Source organism: Cydia fagiglandana, chromosome 27 (genome assembly GCF_963556715.1).
Source record: "Cydia fagiglandana chromosome 27, ilCydFagi1.1, whole genome shotgun sequence".
NCBI classification, from domain to species: domain Eukaryota; kingdom Metazoa; phylum Arthropoda; class Insecta; order Lepidoptera; family Tortricidae; genus Cydia; species Cydia fagiglandana.
This window is the reverse complement of record NC_085958.1, coordinates 2,286,047-2,306,551: the sequence shown is the minus strand read 5'-3', so window position 1 is coordinate 2,306,551 and position 20,505 is coordinate 2,286,047. Positions and strand designations below refer to the sequence as shown.

The window sequence follows — 20,505 nt, the reverse complement described above, 5'->3', positions numbered from 1 at the left end:
TGCTCGGATAACATATAAAGATATAAGGAAAAATCTCTGGGACATTTTTTTGTCCCATTAGGATTGAAAGAGCTTGTTCAAGTTTTTTTTCCTATTGTGTTACCATTTCCACATATACTTTCTATGGTGGTAACAAAAAGGAAAGTATGAAAAATGTATGGAAATCTTATGACCCTTCTACTATAAGAATGAAAAGGGCTCGCAATCCTAGCAAAAATGTCAGAATATATAAAAATGGCAAAAAATTAAAGAAACGCTCATAAAATCTATAAAATCCTAATGTGTTTCTTCTACAGCTTGCAGAAATTACGCGACACGGCTGGGTGACTGCAGGAGGCCGGGGCGAGTTAGAACAAGAGCTACCCATGATGGAGGTGGTTCAGACCAGGGTGCTACCCAGCGCTGAAGCTATAGACCCTGATGTTCTACAGGTACTTTAAAAAAATCAAAATATTGATTTTGCATTGTATAAAGCAATAATGGGGGTGTCCTTTTAATCCCTGAATCACAACACTTTGAAATGCAAAAACCTCTAAGAGCTCCACTCCCTCCCGTTAAGAGCGCCACTGCTAATTTAAGACCTGTGCACACCGGCTGCGTGTGCGTGACGTGCGCGTGCGGCGTTGTAGTATACAGATCCTTATGAGAGATGGCACACCGGTTGCGTGACGTCTGCGTGTGCGGCTCCTACATTTTAGCGCACGTCACGCACACGCAAGCCGGTGTAGCTCGGCCTTTATCGTGATCATTTAAATTTAACGAAAGATATTTATGTAAAAAATTGCTATTGTACTGTATTTTGTATTTAAGTACCTTTTGAATACATCAAACTAGTTTTTATGTTGCTGGATTCGTCGATCTATGAATTCAAAACAAAAACGGCCGTTTTAACTTTGCACGCATAGATTGTATGTATACATTGAAGAACATTGAATATTTATAATATTATGTATGTTGCAGGCTATTTGCAGCTTAGGATGTTTCAAACAACGGGACAAATTAATTCAAGAGTTGCTCAGTCCGCAGTAAGTTATATATTTATTGTTATTGTTATATACTTCGAGCAACACCGGCTTCCGACACGTCGGAAGGGAGGGGCCCAAGCGATATCTCGCCGTACAAATCTTTCTGCCATTTTTCGCGGGGGGAAAGGTGCACACAGTCGCATTTCTCACACACTTACATACAAAATCCAATCTGTAATGACGACACAAATACATAGAAAATGACACACGTCAAAGACAAATCTTGCAAACCTCGATCTCTTATTGTGTACGGACGAGTGACTAGTGTCACAACACGCACACTAACACATTTTCATTGAAGTATGTCATTGTATTCTGAGAGATGAGAAGTCAGATTTGTCGCTCGACCGATCCGCAATTTGTACTGAGCGAGCAAAATCGATAAATCCAACAATTACTTGAGACTAAAATATAATAATTGTATTTAAATGTAATTTAACGTATGATATGTAAAAAAAATATTACATGTGAAATGTAACACTTTCTTTTTGTAAATTTGATGTCCCCGACCTCTTTTTATAACAAAAAACCGAGCAAACAGGCATTTTTGTGCAGCAGTGTTCACGCGCGCGTCTGGACTCGGTCTAGTGAAAAATCCAAGTGCAACTAGTTTTATTACCCGCGCTAGATTAGATTGACGCGCTAATCTTGTACCTCGGCAGAGGGGAAATAGTGCGAATGCCGCCTCCCTTCCGTGTTGCTCGAAGGTTATATATCTACTCCTTGTTATAAACTTAGAAATATTATTGATATACTTGGTGTTTTTAACTTAAATTCTCACATGATACTGTATAATGTACTTAAATTTTTGACTAACAACTACTATTGAATACTTATTAGGGTGGTTCACGTTTGTATCGGAAAAATTCAAACTCTAGCTAGAAGAAGCGGCACCCTCCAATTTTGTTACGCTTGTTCTGTTGACTAAATATGCCAAGTTTTGTAATCTTATCTCAACTACAAGGGGGTGCTCAAACACTTTGAAACTTTTCAAAGTTGTATGAAATATAAAAAAATCTAGTTATTATTTTTTTGAGTTTTATGTACGTAGTAGTTTTCACATTATTTGAAAGTGTGATTTAAAAGTTATTTGGTGAAAATCCATTTTTATTTCTATTTTTAATGATTTTTTTAGGTGAAATGCTAAAAATCTTACTTTTGAAAAATTATAAAAAATAGAAATAAAAATGTTTTTCTACTTAAAAACTTATAAATCACATGTGCAAATAATGTGAAAACAGACTTAAATAAAATTCTGAATAATAAATACTTGTTTTTTTTTGGTTTTCATACAACATACAAAATTTTCAAAGTGGTTGAGCACCCCCTTGTAGTTGAGATAAAATTACGAAACTTGGTGTATTTTATCAGCATAATAATTGTAACAAAATAAGGGGGTGCCCCGTCGGAAAATTAAAAAAAAAATGTTTTTTTAACCACCCTAATACTTATTCCTTAAAATGTCTGCCTTATAATAGAGAGTATTACTGCAATGTTCTGCCGCCAGAGTGCAGCACTAATTTGTTTAGTAAACCATAGAGTAACCATAGGGAGTATTATACATACTACGCCTTAAACCGTTTTTTGACGAGTTTTCACTATGACATTGATGCACCAAGGCGGTTTGTTTACAGGTGACTTACCGCGAAACGCGAAAATCGAAATTTCTTTATCTGCCTCTCTATCGATCGAATAAGCAAGAGTGATGGAGAGGCAAACCGAATTTTCGATTGTCGTGTTTCACGATAGGCCATGTGATTGACCTAGTGACGTGTGATGTGTCATTGATAATGTCAATGAGGTTTGTTTACTGTATGTGCTAGTGGTGCCACCTACGCAGAGCTTTGCCTAATATTCCCTGTTGGTTACCTATTGTGTGCCATAATTTTCATGATTGAATATGGCAACATTTTACTAATGTGTGCACTAAATTCTAAACAAATTTATAATTTCGTTGTAATAAACGACCAATTTCTTTTTCACCTCAGCAGCTCGAACAAGAGTACTTTGCTTCTTAAAAACAGTGAGCAAAATGCGATTTTGCTCACTGAGTCATTTTGTCTCACTCAGTGAGCAAAATCGCATTTTGCTCACTGATTGAGACAAAATGAGTGAGCAAAATCGCATTTTGCTCACTGAGTGAGACAAAATGTCATTCAAGTGATCTTTATAGTCAAATGTCATTTCAACATGCGGGGTCTAATACAAGTTCGATATAATTGGGTTCTATTATCTCTGTCCGGTATGTTCTCACTACTTAGGGTGAAAAATTTTGTGTACTACACGAGATCAAAGTTATTTACATCTCGTGCGCTTTTGAATCCCTTACTACGCTTAAGATTCTAAATTAGATTCACTCGCTACGCTCGTGAATCTATTATAGAATCTTTCGCTTGCACGGGACTCAAAATAAGCACTCGAAGAAATATCAAACTTTGATCTCTTGTTGTACAAATAACTATATTTCAATCAATTTCAGCCATAACACGGAGAAAGTAATCTACTTCCTGCTTCTGGAGCGCAAAAGGCGGAGGCCCGCGCGCGACGACGAGCCGCGCCCCCCGCCCGCGCCGCCCGCGCCCGACCCGCCGCGCAAGCGCCTGGACACCTGCAGGGTAAGAGAAGGACACCTGCAGGGTAAGAGAAGGAGACGACGAGCCGCGCCCCCCGCCCGCGCCGCCCGCGCCCGACCCGCCGCGCAAGCGCCTGGACACCTGCAGGGTAAGAGAAGGACACCTGCAGGGTAAGAGAAGGAGACGACGAGCCGCGCCCCCCGCCCGCGCCGCCCGCGCCCGACCCGCCGCGCAAGCGCCTGGACACCTGCAGGGTAAGAGAAGGACACCTGCAGGGTAAGAGAAGGAGACGACGAGCCGCGCCCCCCGCCCGCGCCGCCCGCGCCCGACCCGCCGCGCAAGCGCCTGGACACCTGCAGGGTAAGAGAAGGACACCTGCAGGGTAAGAGAAGGAGACGACGAGCCGCGCCCCCCGCCCGCGCCGCCCGCGCCCGACCCGCCGCGCAAGCGCCTGGACACCTGCAGGGTAAGAGAAGGACACCTGCAGGGTAAGAGAAGGAGACGACGAGCCGCGCCCCCCGCCCGCGCCGCCCGCGCCCGACCCGCCGCGCAAGCGCCTGGACACCTGCAGGGTAAGAGAAGGACACCTGCAGGGTAAGAGAAGGAGACGACGAGCCGCGCCCCCCGCCCGCGCCGCCCGCGCCCGACCCGCCGCGCAAGCGCCTGGACACCTGCAGGGTAAGAGAAGGACACCTGCAGGGTAAGAGAAGGAGACGACGAGCCGCGCCCCCCGCCCGCGCCGCCCGCGCCCGACCCGCCGCGCAAGCGCCTGGACACCTGCAGGGTAAGAGAAGGACACCTGCAGGGTAAGAGAAGGAGACGACGAGCCGCGCCCCCCGCCCGCGCCGCCCGCGCCCGACCCGCCGCGCAAGCGCCTGGACACCTGCAGGGTAAGAGAAGGACACCTGCAGGGTAAGAGAAGGAGACGACGAGCCGCGCCCCCCGCCCGCGCCGCCCGCGCCCGACCCGCCGCGCAAGCGCCTGGACACCTGCAGGGTAAGAGAAGGACACCTGCAGGGTAAGAGAAGGAGACGACGAGCCGCGCCCCCCGCCCGCGCCGCCCGCGCCCGACCCGCCGCGCAAGCGCCTGGACACCTGCAGGGTAAGAGAAGGACACCTGCAGGGTAAGAGAAGGAGACGACGAGCCGCGCCCCCCGCCCGCGCCGCCCGCGCCCGACCCGCCGCGCAAGCGCCTGGACACCTGCAGGGTAAGAGAAGGACACCTGCAGGGTAAGAGAAGGAGACGACGAGCCGCGCCCCCCGCCCGCGCCGCCCGCGCCCGACCCGCCGCGCAAGCGCCTGGACACCTGCAGGGTAAGAGAAGGACACCTGCAGGGTAAGAGAAGGAGACGACGAGCCGCGCCCCCCGCCCGCGCCGCCCGCGCCCGACCCGCCGCGCAAGCGCCTGGACACCTGCAGGGTAAGAGAAGGACACCTGCAGGGTAAGAGAAGGAGACGACGAGCCGCGCCCCCCGCCCGCGCCGCCCGCGCCCGACCCGCCGCGCAAGCGCCTGGACACCTGCAGGGTAAGAGAAGGACACCTGCAGGGTAAGAGAAGGAGACGACGAGCCGCGCCCCCCGCCCGCGCCGCCCGCGCCCGACCCGCCGCGCAAGCGCCTGGACACCTGCAGGGTAAGAGAAGGACACCTGCAGGGTAAGAGAAGGAGACGACGAGCCGCGCCCCCCGCCCGCGCCGCCCGCGCCCGACCCGCCGCGCAAGCGCCTGGACACCTGCAGGGTAAGAGAAGGACACCTGCAGGGTAAGAGAAGGAGACGACGAGCCGCGCCCCCCGCCCGCGCCGCCCGCGCCCGACCCGCCGCGCAAGCGCCTGGACACCTGCAGGGTAAGAGAAGGACACCTGCAGGGTAAGAGAAGGAGACGACGAGCCGCGCCCCCCGCCCGCGCCGCCCGCGCCCGACCCGCCGCGCAAGCGCCTGGACACCTGCAGGGTAAGAGAAGGACACCTGCAGGGTAAGAGAAGGAGACGACGAGCCGCGCCCCCCGCCCGCGCCGCCCGCGCCCGACCCGCCGCGCAAGCGCCTGGACACCTGCAGGGTAAGAGAAGGACACCTGCAGGGTAAGAGAAGGAGACGACGAGCCGCGCCCCCCGCCCGCGCCGCCCGCGCCCGACCCGCCGCGCAAGCGCCTGGACACCTGCAGGGTAAGAGAAGGACACCTGCAGGGTAAGAGAAGGAGACGACGAGCCGCGCCCCCCGCCCGCGCCGCCCGCGCCCGACCCGCCGCGCAAGCGCCTGGACACCTGCAGGGTAAGAGAAGGACACCTGCAGGGTAAGAGAAGGAGACGACGAGCCGCGCCCCCCGCCCGCGCCGCCCGCGCCCGACCCGCCGCGCAAGCGCCTGGACACCTGCAGGGTAAGAGAAGGACACCTGCAGGGTAAGAGAAGGAGACGACGAGCCGCGCCCCCCGCCCGCGCCGCCCGCGCCCGACCCGCCGCGCAAGCGCCTGGACACCTGCAGGGTAAGAGAAGGACACCTGCAGGGTAAGAGAAGGAGACGACGAGCCGCGCCCCCCGCCCGCGCCGCCCGCGCCCGACCCGCCGCGCAAGCGCCTGGACACCTGCAGGGTAAGAGAAGGACACCTGCAGGGTAAGAGAAGGAGACGACGAGCCGCGCCCCCCGCCCGCGCCGCCCGCGCCCGACCCGCCGCGCAAGCGCCTGGACACCTGCAGGGTAAGAGAAGGACACCTGCAGGGTAAGAGAAGGAGACGACGAGCCGCGCCCCCCGCCCGCGCCGCCCGCGCCCGACCCGCCGCGCAAGCGCCTGGACACCTGCAGGGTAAGAGAAGGACACCTGCAGGGTAAGAGAAGGACACCTGCAGGGTAAGAGAAGGAGACGACGAGCCGCGCCCCCCGCCCGCGCCGCCCGCGCCCGACCCGCCGCGCAAGCGCCTGGACACCTGCAGGGTAAGAGAAGGACACCTGCAGGGTAAGAGAAGGAGACGACGAGCCGCGCCCCCCGCCCGCGCCGCCCGCGCCCGACCCGCCGCGCAAGCGCCTGGACACCTGCAGGGTAAGAGAAGGACACCTGCAGGGTAAGAGAAGGACACCTGCAGGGTAAGAGAAGGAGACGACGAGCCGCGCCCCCCGCCCGCGCCGCCCGCGCCCGACCCGCCGCGCAAGCGCCTGGACACCTGCAGGGTAAGAGAAGGACACCTGCAGGGTAAGAGAAGGACACCTGCAGGGTAAGAGAAGGAGACGACGAGCCGCGCCCCCCGCCCGCGCCGCCCGCGCCCGACCCGCCGCGCAAGCGCCTGGACACCTGCAGGGTAAGAGAAGGACACCTGCAGGGTAAGAGAAGGAGACGACGAGCCGCGCCCCCCGCCCGCGCCGCCCGCGCCCGACCCGCCGCGCAAGCGCCTGGACACCTGCAGGGTAAGAGAAGGACACCTGCAGGGTAAGAGAAGGAGACGACGAGCCGCGCCCCCCGCCCGCGCCGCCCGCGCCCGACCCGCCGCGCAAGCGCCTGGACACCTGCAGGGTAAGAGAAGGACACCTGCAGGGTAAGAGAAGGAGACGACGAGCCGCGCCCCCCGCCCGCGCCGCCCGCGCCCGACCCGCCGCGCAAGCGCCTGGACACCTGCAGGGTAAGAGAAGGACACCTGCAGGGTAAGAGAAGGAGACGACGAGCCGCGCCCCCCGCCCGCGCCGCCCGCGCCCGACCCGCCGCGCAAGCGCCTGGACACCTGCAGGGTAAGAGAAGGACACCTGCAGGGTAAGAGAAGGAGACGACGAGCCGCGCCCCCCGCCCGCGCCGCCCGCGCCCGACCCGCCGCGCAAGCGCCTGGACACCTGCAGGGTAAGAGAAGGACACCTGCAGGGTAAGAGAAGGAGACGACGAGCCGCGCCCCCCGCCCGCGCCGCCCGCGCCCGACCCGCCGCGCAAGCGCCTGGACACCTGCAGGGTAAGAGAAGGACACCTGCAGGGTAAGAGAAGGAGACGACGAGCCGCGCCCCCCGCCCGCGCCGCCCGCGCCCGACCCGCCGCGCAAGCGCCTGGACACCTGCAGGGTAAGAGAAGGACACCTGCAGGGTAAGAGAAGGACACCTGCAGGGTAAGAGAAGGAGACGACGAGCCGCGCCCCCCGCCCGCGCCGCCCGCGCCCGACCCGCCGCGCAAGCGCCTGGACACCTGCAGGGTAAGAGAAGGACACCTGCAGGGTAAGAGAAGGAGACGACGAGCCGCGCCCCCCGCCCGCGCCGCCCGCGCCCGACCCGCCGCGCAAGCGCCTGGACACCTGCAGGGTAAGAGAAGGACACCTGCAGGGTAAGAGAAGGAGACGACGAGCCGCGCCCCCCGCCCGCGCCGCCCGCGCCCGACCCGCCGCGCAAGCGCCTGGACACCTGCAGGGTAAGAGAAGGACACCTGCAGGGTAAGAGAAGGAGACGACGAGCCGCGCCCCCCGCCCGCGCCGCCCGCGCCCGACCCGCCGCGCAAGCGCCTGGACACCTGCAGGGTAAGAGAAGGACACCTGCAGGGTAAGAGAAGGAGACGACGAGCCGCGCCCCCCGCCCGCGCCGCCCGCGCCCGACCCGCCGCGCAAGCGCCTGGACACCTGCAGGGTAAGAGAAGGACACCTGCAGGGTAAGAGAAGGACACCTGCAGGGTAAGAGAAGGAGACGACGAGCCGCGCCCCCCGCCCGCGCCGCCCGCGCCCGACCCGCCGCGCAAGCGCCTGGACACCTGCAGGGTAAGAGAAGGACACCTGCAGGGTAAGAGAAGGAGACGACGAGCCGCGCCCCCCGCCCGCGCCGCCCGCGCCCGACCCGCCGCGCAAGCGCCTGGACACCTGCAGGGTAAGAGAAGGACACCTGCAGGGTAAGAGAAGGAGACGACGAGCCGCGCCCCCCGCCCGCGCCGCCCGCGCCCGACCCGCCGCGCAAGCGCCTGGACACCTGCAGGGTAAGAGAAGGACACCTGCAGGGTAAGAGAAGGAGACGACGAGCCGCGCCCCCCGCCCGCGCCGCCCGCGCCCGACCCGCCGCGCAAGCGCCTGGACACCTGCAGGGTAAGAGAAGGACACCTGCAGGGTAAGAGAAGGAGACGACGAGCCGCGCCCCCCGCCCGCGCCGCCCGCGCCCGACCCGCCGCGCAAGCGCCTGGACACCTGCAGGGTAAGAGAAGGACACCTGCAGGGTAAGAGAAGGAGACGACGAGCCGCGCCCCCCGCCCGCGCCGCCCGCGCCCGACCCGCCGCGCAAGCGCCTGGACACCTGCAGGGTAAGAGAAGGACACCTGCAGGGTAAGAGAAGGACACCTGCAGGGTAAGAGAAGGAGACGACGAGCCGCGCCCCCCGCCCGCGCCGCCCGCGCCCGACCCGCCGCGCAAGCGCCTGGACACCTGCAGGGTAAGAGAAGGACACCTGCAGGGTAAGAGAAGGAGACGACGAGCCGCGCCCCCCGCCCGCGCCGCCCGCGCCCGACCCGCCGCGCAAGCGCCTGGACACCTGCAGGGTAAGAGAAGGACACCTGCAGGGTAAGAGAAGGACACCTGCAGGGTAAGAGAAGGAGACGACGAGCCGCGCCCCCCGCCCGCGCCGCCCGCGCCCGACCCGCCGCGCAAGCGCCTGGACACCTGCAGGGTAAGAGAAGGACACCTGCAGGGTAAGAGAAGGAGACGACGAGCCGCGCCCCCCGCCCGCGCCGCCCGCGCCCGACCCGCCGCGCAAGCGCCTGGACACCTGCAGGGTAAGAGAAGGACACCTGCAGGGTAAGAGAAGGAGACGACGAGCCGCGCCCCCCGCCCGCGCCGCCCGCGCCCGACCCGCCGCGCAAGCGCCTGGACACCTGCAGGGTAAGAGAAGGACACCTGCAGGGTAAGAGAAGGAGACGACGAGCCGCGCCCCCCGCCCGCGCCGCCCGCGCCCGACCCGCCGCGCAAGCGCCTGGACACCTGCAGGGTAAGAGAAGGACACCTGCAGGGTAAGAGAAGGAGACGACGAGCCGCGCCCCCCGCCCGCGCCGCCCGCGCCCGACCCGCCGCGCAAGCGCCTGGACACCTGCAGGGTAAGAGAAGGACACCTGCAGGGTAAGAGAAGGAGACGACGAGCCGCGCCCCCCGCCCGCGCCGCCCGCGCCCGACCCGCCGCGCAAGCGCCTGGACACCTGCAGGGTAAGAGAAGGACACCTGCAGGGTAAGAGAAGGACACCTGCAGGGTAAGAGAAGGAGACGACGAGCCGCGCCCCCCGCCCGCGCCGCCCGCGCCCGACCCGCCGCGCAAGCGCCTGGACACCTGCAGGGTAAGAGAAGGACACCTGCAGGGTAAGAGAAGGAGACGACGAGCCGCGCCCCCCGCCCGCGCCGCCCGCGCCCGACCCGCCGCGCAAGCGCCTGGACACCTGCAGGGTAAGAGAAGGACACCTGCAGGGTAAGAGAAGGACACCTGCAGGGTAAGAGAAGGAGACGACGAGCCGCGCCCCCCGCCCGCGCCGCCCGCGCCCGACCCGCCGCGCAAGCGCCTGGACACCTGCAGGGTAAGAGAAGGACACCTGCAGGGTAAGAGAAGGACACCTGCAGGGTAAGAGAAGGAGACGACGAGCCGCGCCCCCCGCCCGCGCCGCCCGCGCCCGACCCGCCGCGCAAGCGCCTGGACACCTGCAGGGTAAGAGAAGGACACCTGCAGGGTAAGAGAAGGAGACGACGAGCCGCGCCCCCCGCCCGCGCCGCCCGCGCCCGACCCGCCGCGCAAGCGCCTGGACACCTGCAGGGTAAGAGAAGGACACCTGCAGGGTAAGAGAAGGACACCTGCAGGGTAAGAGAAGGAGACGACGAGCCGCGCCCCCCGCCCGCGCCGCCCGCGCCCGACCCGCCGCGCAAGCGCCTGGACACCTGCAGGGTAAGAGAAGGACACCTGCAGGGTAAGAGAAGGAGACGACGAGCCGCGCCCCCCGCCCGCGCCGCCCGCGCCCGACCCGCCGCGCAAGCGCCTGGACACCTGCAGGGTAAGAGAAGGACACCTGCAGGGTAAGAGAAGGAGACGACGAGCCGCGCCCCCCGCCCGCGCCGCCCGCGCCCGACCCGCCGCGCAAGCGCCTGGACACCTGCAGGGTAAGAGAAGGACACCTGCAGGGTAAGAGAAGGAGACGACGAGCCGCGCCCCCCGCCCGCGCCGCCCGCGCCCGACCCGCCGCGCAAGCGCCTGGACACCTGCAGGGTAAGAGAAGGACACCTGCAGGGTAAGAGAAGGAGACGACGAGCCGCGCCCCCCGCCCGCGCCGCCCGCGCCCGACCCGCCGCGCAAGCGCCTGGACACCTGCAGGGTAAGAGAAGGACACCTGCAGGGTAAGAGAAGGAGACGACGAGCCGCGCCCCCCGCCCGCGCCGCCCGCGCCCGACCCGCCGCGCAAGCGCCTGGACACCTGCAGGGTAAGAGAAGGACACCTGCAGGGTAAGAGAAGGAGACGACGAGCCGCGCCCCCCGCCCGCGCCGCCCGCGCCCGACCCGCCGCGCAAGCGCCTGGACACCTGCAGGGTAAGAGAAGGACACCTGCAGGGTAAGAGAAGGAGACGACGAGCCGCGCCCCCCGCCCGCGCCGCCCGCGCCCGACCCGCCGCGCAAGCGCCTGGACACCTGCAGGGTAAGAGAAGGACACCTGCAGGGTAAGAGAAGGAGACGACGAGCCGCGCCCCCCGCCCGCGCCGCCCGCGCCCGACCCGCCGCGCAAGCGCCTGGACACCTGCAGGGTAAGAGAAGGACACCTGCAGGGTAAGAGAAGGAGACGACGAGCCGCGCCCCCCGCCCGCGCCGCCCGCGCCCGACCCGCCGCGCAAGCGCCTGGACACCTGCAGGGTAAGAGAAGGACACCTGCAGGGTAAGAGAAGGAGACGACGAGCCGCGCCCCCCGCCCGCGCCGCCCGCGCCCGACCCGCCGCGCAAGCGCCTGGACACCTGCAGGGTAAGAGAAGGACACCTGCAGGGTAAGAGAAGGAGACGACGAGCCGCGCCCCCCGCCCGCGCCGCCCGCGCCCGACCCGCCGCGCAAGCGCCTGGACACCTGCAGGGTAAGAGAAGGACACCTGCAGGGTAAGAGAAGGAGACGACGAGCCGCGCCCCCCGCCCGCGCCGCCCGCGCCCGACCCGCCGCGCAAGCGCCTGGACACCTGCAGGGTAAGAGAAGGACACCTGCAGGGTAAGAGAAGGAGACGACGAGCCGCGCCCCCCGCCCGCGCCGCCCGCGCCCGACCCGCCGCGCAAGCGCCTGGACACCTGCAGGGTAAGAGAAGGACACCTGCAGGGTAAGAGAAGGAGACGACGAGCCGCGCCCCCCGCCCGCGCCGCCCGCGCCCGACCCGCCGCGCAAGCGCCTGGACACCTGCAGGGTAAGAGAAGGACACCTGCAGGGTAAGAGAAGGACACCTGCAGGGTAAGAGAAGGAGACGACGAGCCGCGCCCCCCGCCCGCGCCGCCCGCGCCCGACCCGCCGCGCAAGCGCCTGGACACCTGCAGGGTAAGAGAAGGACACCTGCAGGGTAAGAGAAGGACACCTGCAGGGTAAGAGAAGGACACCTGCAGGGTAAGAGAAGGACACCTGCAGGGTAAGAGAAGGACACCTGCAGGGTAAGAGAAGGAGACGACGAGCCGCGCCCCCCGCCCGCGCCGCCCGCGCCCGACCCGCCGCGCAAGCGCCTGGACACCTGCAGGGTAAGAGAAGGACACCTGCAGGGTAAGAGAAGGAGACGACGAGCCGCGCCCCCCGCCCGCGCCGCCCGCGCCCGACCCGCCGCGCAAGCGCCTGGACACCTGCAGGGTGAGTCAAGTTTACCCAATCGTACGCTAGCTGGCGCTGTACTAGTACGCGTGGTTCCTACATCGCGCTAACGGTGTGTCGACGTAGAATACATAGGTATCAATGTCTAGAAGGTATTGAGTGTTTTCTTCCTGCGTCTAAATCGTAAGATACGAAGACCACAACCCGCCTCGCAAGCGCTTGGACACCTGCAGGGTAAGTTTACTCAATAGTCCGCTAGATGGCGCTATACGGGGCGGCGTTATTCCTACATCGCGCTAACGGTGTGTCGACGTAGAATTCATAAGTACGGTGTAGGTCTTTCGGGTACCATACTGGATATAACCAAAATTCTTTGAATTTGTTCTCTACTTCCTTCTTCTGGAGCGCAAAAGGAGACCGCCTCGATAGCGGCTGGACTCGTGCAGGGTAACTTTACTCAATAGTCCACTAGATGGCGCTGTACGGGGCGGCGTTATTCGTACATCGCGCTAACGGTGTGTCGATGTAAATTACATAAGTACGGTGTACGTCGTTCGGGTACCATACTGGATTTAAGGTGAGGTATGCCCGGGGAAAATTTTCAGATTCTGTCAAATTACCCCATTTCACACACAAGCACACGTCACGCACACTACCTCACTTTACCGGGACAGGTCAGTGACCCATCCTATTTTTTTTAAGATGCAAATGAGAGTATTTTGAGTTTCGTCTTAACCACTAGCCTCCTTTGAGGAAGAGAAACTCTAAAAAAGTTCCATTGAAAGAAGGAAGACAAAACAATATATTTTATCTTGCTCTCCTTGTCTGTTCATGTCACATGTGACGTACTTAAATGTAAATTAACTAAATAATCGAATTCATTAGATACTCGAACTAAATAAACCGAATAAATACAGAAGTCGTCAAATGAAAAACGTTATTTAGGTACTACTCTAATCAATAGGGCTTTCGATAAGGCACAAATCAATTCAATGACAATTTCATTAAAATCATATGTGTATTCCGATGATGTTATTATTATATAACTTACCTTAGCTTAGCTTCAGTTTGTATATATTTAGTTATACTACCTAGCTACTAAGAAAAAATTGCATGCTTCTTCAAGTGAAATGTAGGGGAGAGCGGGGACAAAAGTAACTGCGGGTGGAAAGTAACTACTGCTCTGTAGGTTTATCTAATAGACAAAATACCACTCCGCTGCTATTAAGTGATAGACAGTGGTGCCCCCTTCACTCAGTCAGCGCATTCAGTCGAAACGGTCGCCACGTGCTATTAGGTTGTGTGAGAGGACGCAACGTGATTTTTCGAATCTAAAGTACGTTTTTTGACTTTTAGTTATTTGACGTTTATGTTGTACATATTAAAATTCATACATTTTCTGAATATTTGCATATCCCCTAGAGTGGCATTGTCTGGCTCCCAGTCTCTATGGTGGCGGGGAGCCGGGAGACGGACAGTCATAACAAGCCGTTGAATGGCGGCGCCTCAGATTTAACGGTGGCTTGAGGTTGAGTGGCGCGGCCAATTTAGAAAAATATACGTCTAGTGGCGTGGCCTCCATGGGTGGTCATCGCGAATTTGGCGTGTGTTAGAAATATGACCATTTCTTTAAAAATATGTAAAAATGATATTAATTATGTATCATTGAATTCAGCATAAAATGGCTTATTTGATTGTATACCAATGAATTTCATTATATTTATGTGAATTATGCTGGACTTGATCAAATCTCATAATACCAATTTTTTTTTTCATGTATAAAAATACGTATAATTAGGAAATAAAACAATTGATTGTAGAAAAAGCAGCCTTTATGACAAAACATTACATTTAACACGATTCACACAGTTTATTTCACTTTTTATCACTGCGTATTCCATTTGTATACCTTTGTAAGGACAATGTTTTTAGCAAATAAATTTCTGGTTTCTAAATGTTCGCGGCTCGACAGTCGGGTTCCGTAACTCAAAAAGAAAAAACGGAACCCTTATAGGATCACTCGTGCGTCTGTCTATCCGTTTGTCACAGCCAATTTGCTCCAAAACTACTGGACCAATTAAGTTGAAATTTGGTATACATACATATGGAAGTCTGCTACCCAAAGACGGACATGTAATATAAACAAATGAATTTTAAGTATAGGCGGCTATTTAAGGGGAATATGAGTAAATTAGAAAACCAAGTTTTGCAAACCATATCGTGTTACATAATAAAAGGGTTTATTTTGAGGATCTATATATTTTTTTTATAATTTTATATGAAACAGTTTAAAAGTTATTTAAGAAAATAGGCAAAAAATGACCGTCCCCCCCCCCCCTCTTGTCTCCGATAAAATTGGGTCTAAAATTTTGAAAAAAAATACACAACCTTCTACCTCTAGATGACAGGAAAACCTATTAGAAATCTAGAGTCCAGCGTGAGTCGGACTTAAGAAAAAAAACGCGGTTGGGCTGTTTTAGGGACACAGCCGCAATTGTTTACGTGAAACTGAAACGTGGTGCGGACAGCTAGTGCGAAGGTCGATGGCCAAGCTCTGCGTTGGGCCGAAGGCCTGAAGCATCCGAGAGAGGTGCACCTCCACGTAAGGTCGAAGCATGAGCTTTAGGAGGTTAGTGCTCAAACAGAACAAATAATTGGTTTAAGTACGAGTAGCTAAGTGAGAAGGCTGAACTGCCGTATATCGCGACCATCGAATTTCGCAAATTGCGGGGATTTTTCTATTACACCAATGAAACCGTAGGTAATTAGAGTGACAGAGAGAAATGCCAGCAATTTGCGAACTTCGAGCTTCGATTTCCGCGGTTATAGCCCTGTTATCTTGAATTAACAGAGATACACCTAACAATGAAAAAAAAATGTAGGCACTATGCTTAACATAATACTTGAACAAAAAAAATGGGTAACTAACTATCCTAAGATAGCCAGCTGTGTGTGGACAAATTGAATAAACAGTTGAATGTACTTAAGAACTTCGCTTTGCTCGCTCGTTCAAAAATGTGTGCAGTACGGAACCCTTGGGACGCGAGTTCGACTCGCACTTGACCGGTTTTTATTTTGATTTGATATGTCATATTATATTAAATTACAGCCCACTGTGTCTTGTTACTTTTGACCCACAACGTGTTACTTTCTGCACGCCAACGGGGTGATTAGTAACAAAAAAGGATTTTTTAAAAACAAAATACACAATTATAATGTTAGTCAAGACGTTAATGTACAGATCATGCACTGACGTTATATATGATACATTAAACTCATCAAAATAATAAGGGTTAACCAGAAACTAAGGTCAAAGTACAAAAAGTGTTACGTTTCTCCCCGCTCTACCCTACGCATCCAAAATTACTGTCCACCTATGTTCATCACTATATGTATTTTTTGCGAATAAATATATGGTTATCTTTATCAATAAATTAAGTCCTGGCAGGGTGGAACTTTCATTTTGGCGGATTCTTTCTCTCTGCATCTGACTGTACCTATAGCTGTTACGGCAATTTTTTGGTAAACTTACGGTTATATGTTCAGACTCTGAATCTCTATAGTAATTTAAGACGAAAATATTTAAAATATATGGACATACCTCTGGTCCTTGAACTACGTCCAAAGAGAGGTATGGGAATGGGAACTGAGAATGACATCTCGCTTCGTGTGGTAGAGCACAGCACAGCGGATGTCATTCCAGATCTAGAGTAGAGCTCAACCTTACAGAAATCTGCAGCCAAATAACACTAGCACTAGACTCTACTCATAGTGTCCTTCCTGCCGGTGAGTATGGTTGCCAGTTATCAACGAGGGGTGCGGAGTGTTAGACTCGGCAACGCGCATGGAGTTGCAGGCGTCCAAAGGCTACGAAGATTGCTTATCATCAGACGGGCCGGGCCGTATGCTTGTTTGTTAGCGACGAGGTATAAAAAATAAAATTAAATATGCACAGAATATCATTGAATTAAAAACTTTGTTTTATTTTATAGTAAATTAGTATAACACTCGATACACAGGCAATCACCATCCAGGCCGCAGCGATTTTGGGCTGTAAGCCTCGTAGGCCAGTAGGTATATATCGGCCTCACAAGCCGCAAAAACTCGCTAGGACTGAGTCTAGACCGTAGCCGTTTATTTATTCTTGATTTCATGAAGGTTTGCAGAACAGTACGTAACCGCATTATACATCTATCTTAGACGGACCTCACAGCAACAAAACAGGTTTACCACTGCACGATTTTCAAGTAGTACACGAAATATTTACATAATGTTCCGTATTAATAGGTAATATTTGAAGATCAAAAGTTCTGTAACATAAATACAAGATCACAACATTGTCTTCACAGTTCATTGACGTTGACGTACAAAAGTACGTCAAATAGGTATGCAATATTAATACCAGCATAATGAAAATTAATTCCAATCAGTAAGTATGAGTCTTCAAACTTTTTTCATTCTAAGCCGGGTTTCAAGGAGCAAATTACTTAAATGATATTGGAATCGTATTGTTTTAAGATAGTTTACTGCCTTTTTCAACCATTATGCCCCAACAAATCAAATCTAAGATGAGACTCGAGCTCCATCTGATGATAATTATTTACCCTGTTTTTTTAAATAGTATTTGTCTACTGGTATACTTTTTCGTATATGTATATGATTTAATGTCGAAATAAATGCCAAAATCAACTGTCATTTTAATTAAATTTGCGATACGTGTGCTTTGATCCGAGCCCAGCGGGCATCTGATCAAAGAAGTTGCGTGCACGGAACCGCTGATATCATATTTTGGAACTTATTTATTGAATGTGAAATTAAAAAAAAAAGTAATCCTGGTAGTCGCTCAAGCATACAATTGCGCGTTATTAGAAGCAGTTTTCATATTTTTATCTTTTGTGCACAAATTGTTACGTATCTTGAAAGTCCGTTTTAGACCTATGTTCGTGATCGTGTTCTATCGAGCAAATGTCAAAAACTTAGGATTCTAATCACTCTAATCAGTAGAAAAAGCCCTCAAGTTTGCTAATTGAATGTATGGCAGCTGTATCGTGATCCAAAAAAGAGCTACGGCTTTTAAAAAACTCCGTTTTCTGAACTCACTGCACCTTAACCAAAATTCTTTGGAAAGTAATGCCAAAAAGAATAGATAGTATAGAGGGGTCCTGTCATTGTCAATTTTGTAGTCTCAGTACATTTACTGCCATCTATCGACACACGATTAAAACTTAAAATAATATAGAAAATGTATAAAATAATCAAAATATGTTTACGGATAAATGATTCTTAATTTTTATTGTTCCATATTGATCCATGTTCTTTCACTGATATGTGTTAAAATTGTTAAATACTAAACGGTGTCCTTAACGCCATCTAGCTGAGAATAGGCCAAAGGTAATGGCGCCATCTATTCGAGAATGACTTTTCCTTGGCCGTCCGAGGCACGTTTTTTTCTTAGACTTTATTCATCTTATACGGAGTTATATATATCTCTGGTAATGCTAATGTACGTCCTTCTTCTGGAGCACAAAAGAAGACCACCCGCCCCTGAAGCGCCTGGACACGTGCAGGGTGAGTTTACTCAACAGCCCACTAGATGGCGCTGTACGGGCTGGCGTTATTTCTACATCGCGCTAACGGTGTGTCGACGTGGAAAACATAAGTACATATGACAGACAGTGTCAATGTCAAGAAGGTATTGGGTGTTTTCTTCCAGCTCCTAAATCGTAAGACACGGAGATCACAACCCGTGCCGCCGGCGCCCGACCCGCCCCGCAAGGGCCTGGACACCTGCAGGGTAAGCTTACTAGATGGCGCTGCACGGGGCGGCGTTAGTCCTATATCGCTCTAACGGTGTGGCGACGTAGAATACGCATATCGTCAGGTAACAAGCAAAAGTCACTACTATTACTAAACAAAAATCGACCTTCTTTTAGTACTTATATGGTTCACTATGGCTATGATCTTGTGGTGGTACTTGGTGACTTTTGCTTGTCACCCGATGATACAGTGTCAATGTCAAGGGGCTATTCATAAATTACGTCATTTCAAATTAGGGGGGGGGGGTCTGGACATCGGATGACGGTAGCATGAAGTAGGAGGAAATGGGGTCATTTGAAGCATGATTTTTGGATGATTATGGGGGGGGGGGTCAAAAATCGATGACGTAATTTATGGACAGCCCCCAAGAAGGTATTGGGTGTTTTCTTCCTGCGTCTAAATTAGAGATGCACCGGATATCCGGTTACTATCCGATATCCGGCCATTATTTTACTATCCGGCCGGATACCGGATAGTAACAATGCTTGATTTCGGAGTAAACAAATTGGATTTAAGAAACAGACACGCGGTCATAATCGACTTGTTTATTATTTTAAAACAATTTAATCATTCCACTGACTTGCACGCGCATTCATTTCGAACCTAGAAATGAATCCGCGCGAACGTTTACTAGGAAACGGGTCAAACCTGCAGAATGCGCACCTGAAAATCCGAAATGAAGGTATAGTTCCGCTGGCCGAATATTCGGCGGCCGGATACCGGATATTCGGCTGTACTTTATAACTTTAATTACTTTCAGGTGAACGGTCAGTCTGCACATTTCGGTCAGATCAGCGAAGGATCGCCGATCACACCCCGCCGGTCACAATTCAGGTACACACTTATGTTTTCACCACTCTCTCTCCATTCTCCTCCCCCCTCCCCCCTCCAGACTGCAATAGTAGTTTGTGTTACAAGGGATCGAAATGATATATTTCCGTCAAGGGCGTACATTGAATCCGGAATGAAGCGATGGGTTCTACAATAGAATCCCGAACGTAGTGAGGGATTCTAAAGTAGAATCCTGAGCGTAATGAGGGATTCAAGTGTTAACGCCCGAGACGAAATAATTTTGATACCGTGTGACACATACGTTACTGCTTTTCACACCAACTATGAGGAAAATAAAGAATCTTAGTGTTGACACAATCTGATGCTTAAACAGATTATATAAGCTAAAAAAATAATGTACAAAAAAATGTAAAAATAGTGTGCTTGAACAGAAAAGTGTTACTTTGATCCCTCCTAGCAGGGAGGAAAAGTGCCACCTTGATCCCTCCTAGCAGGGAAGAAAAAGCTCATTTCCGAATAGGTGGTGTGAAAAATAATTTGGCCCACCCCTCTAGACTGCAATAGTTATTTGTTCTACAAGGGGGCAAAGTTGTTGTTTAATCGCTCGTGCTAATATTGATACCCGAGCAAGCGAAAGATTCCAAAATTGAACCACGAGCGTAGCGACTGGTTCGAAAAATGGAATCTTAAGCGTTGCGAGGGTTTCAAAGCACGAGGGTTAAACAAAATTTGCCCCCGAGTGAAACACAAAATTTTTCACCACACCAACCCGAAGCAAATATTTAATGTGAAATATCAAACAAAATCAAACCAAAACAAATCCAAATGAATGTTTTTTAAATATTTATCATCCAAAATTATCATTTAAAAGTCAATTCTACCAGCAAACATGAGAAAACAACTCAAAATTTGCATTGGATTACTTTGCCTCACATGTGGATAAAATGCAACTTTGCTATTCGTTTTTGAAGTGCAAAGTAATTCTTTCCGAGCTGGTGTGGTGAAAAATAATTTGGTGGAGTTGGCATTAGGAAGACACTCCTGAGTGAGTTCGTGCAAACTCGACTCCATTCGGCTCAGCATTACTCTGAGCAATTATTAGTGTTGGCACCACTTGACGTCCCTTTGCACGCACGACCACAGATAAGATAATTATTTGAATTTTGACAACCCTTAATAGTCGAAAGGAATATCACGATTCGACCTTGAACCGCTGTCAAACTTCGGTTTCGTAGGAAGTGTCCTTTCTGTACGGTAGTACGACGTGGGCCATACTGAAAGTCTAGATTCTGATAAATGAGACGACTTATTTTCTCTAAGTTGCCAGTTCAGGAATTTTCAGTAAGTATGCCCTAAGTATTACTTATTCTGTGGTGTTGAACATTTTGAATTACTGTATGTATGTAATTTGATATAATGGTTTGTTTTGGCGGCAGGTCAGCGTCGCGGCGAGAAGGCCGCAGCTCGCCGCAGCTGCCGGCAAGCCCGCCGAGTGAGTATACACAACTTTGTTAATTGAAATAAATGTCATATACTAAGAAAAGTGACCAAGGCCTCCAGTGCCCCAGG

At 53.5% G+C, this 20,505-nt stretch overlaps 1 protein-coding gene across 1 annotated transcript in view; it reads left to right on the top strand.

Annotated features, from left to right (window-relative positions):
• Positions 1 to 20,505, top strand: part of LOC134677998 (serine/threonine-protein kinase BRSK2) — an 83,319-nt gene that overhangs the window by 27,319 nt on the left and 35,495 nt on the right. Inside the window, exons 9-13 of the mRNA XM_063536439.1 lie at positions 297 to 431; positions 961 to 1,025; positions 3,505 to 3,640; positions 18,905 to 18,978; positions 20,373 to 20,428. Coding sequence (XP_063392509.1) covers positions 297 to 431; positions 961 to 1,025; positions 3,505 to 3,640; positions 18,905 to 18,978; positions 20,373 to 20,428 — 466 coding nt within the window. The remainder of the gene's footprint in view (positions 1 to 296; positions 432 to 960; positions 1,026 to 3,504; positions 3,641 to 18,904; positions 18,979 to 20,372; positions 20,429 to 20,505) is intronic.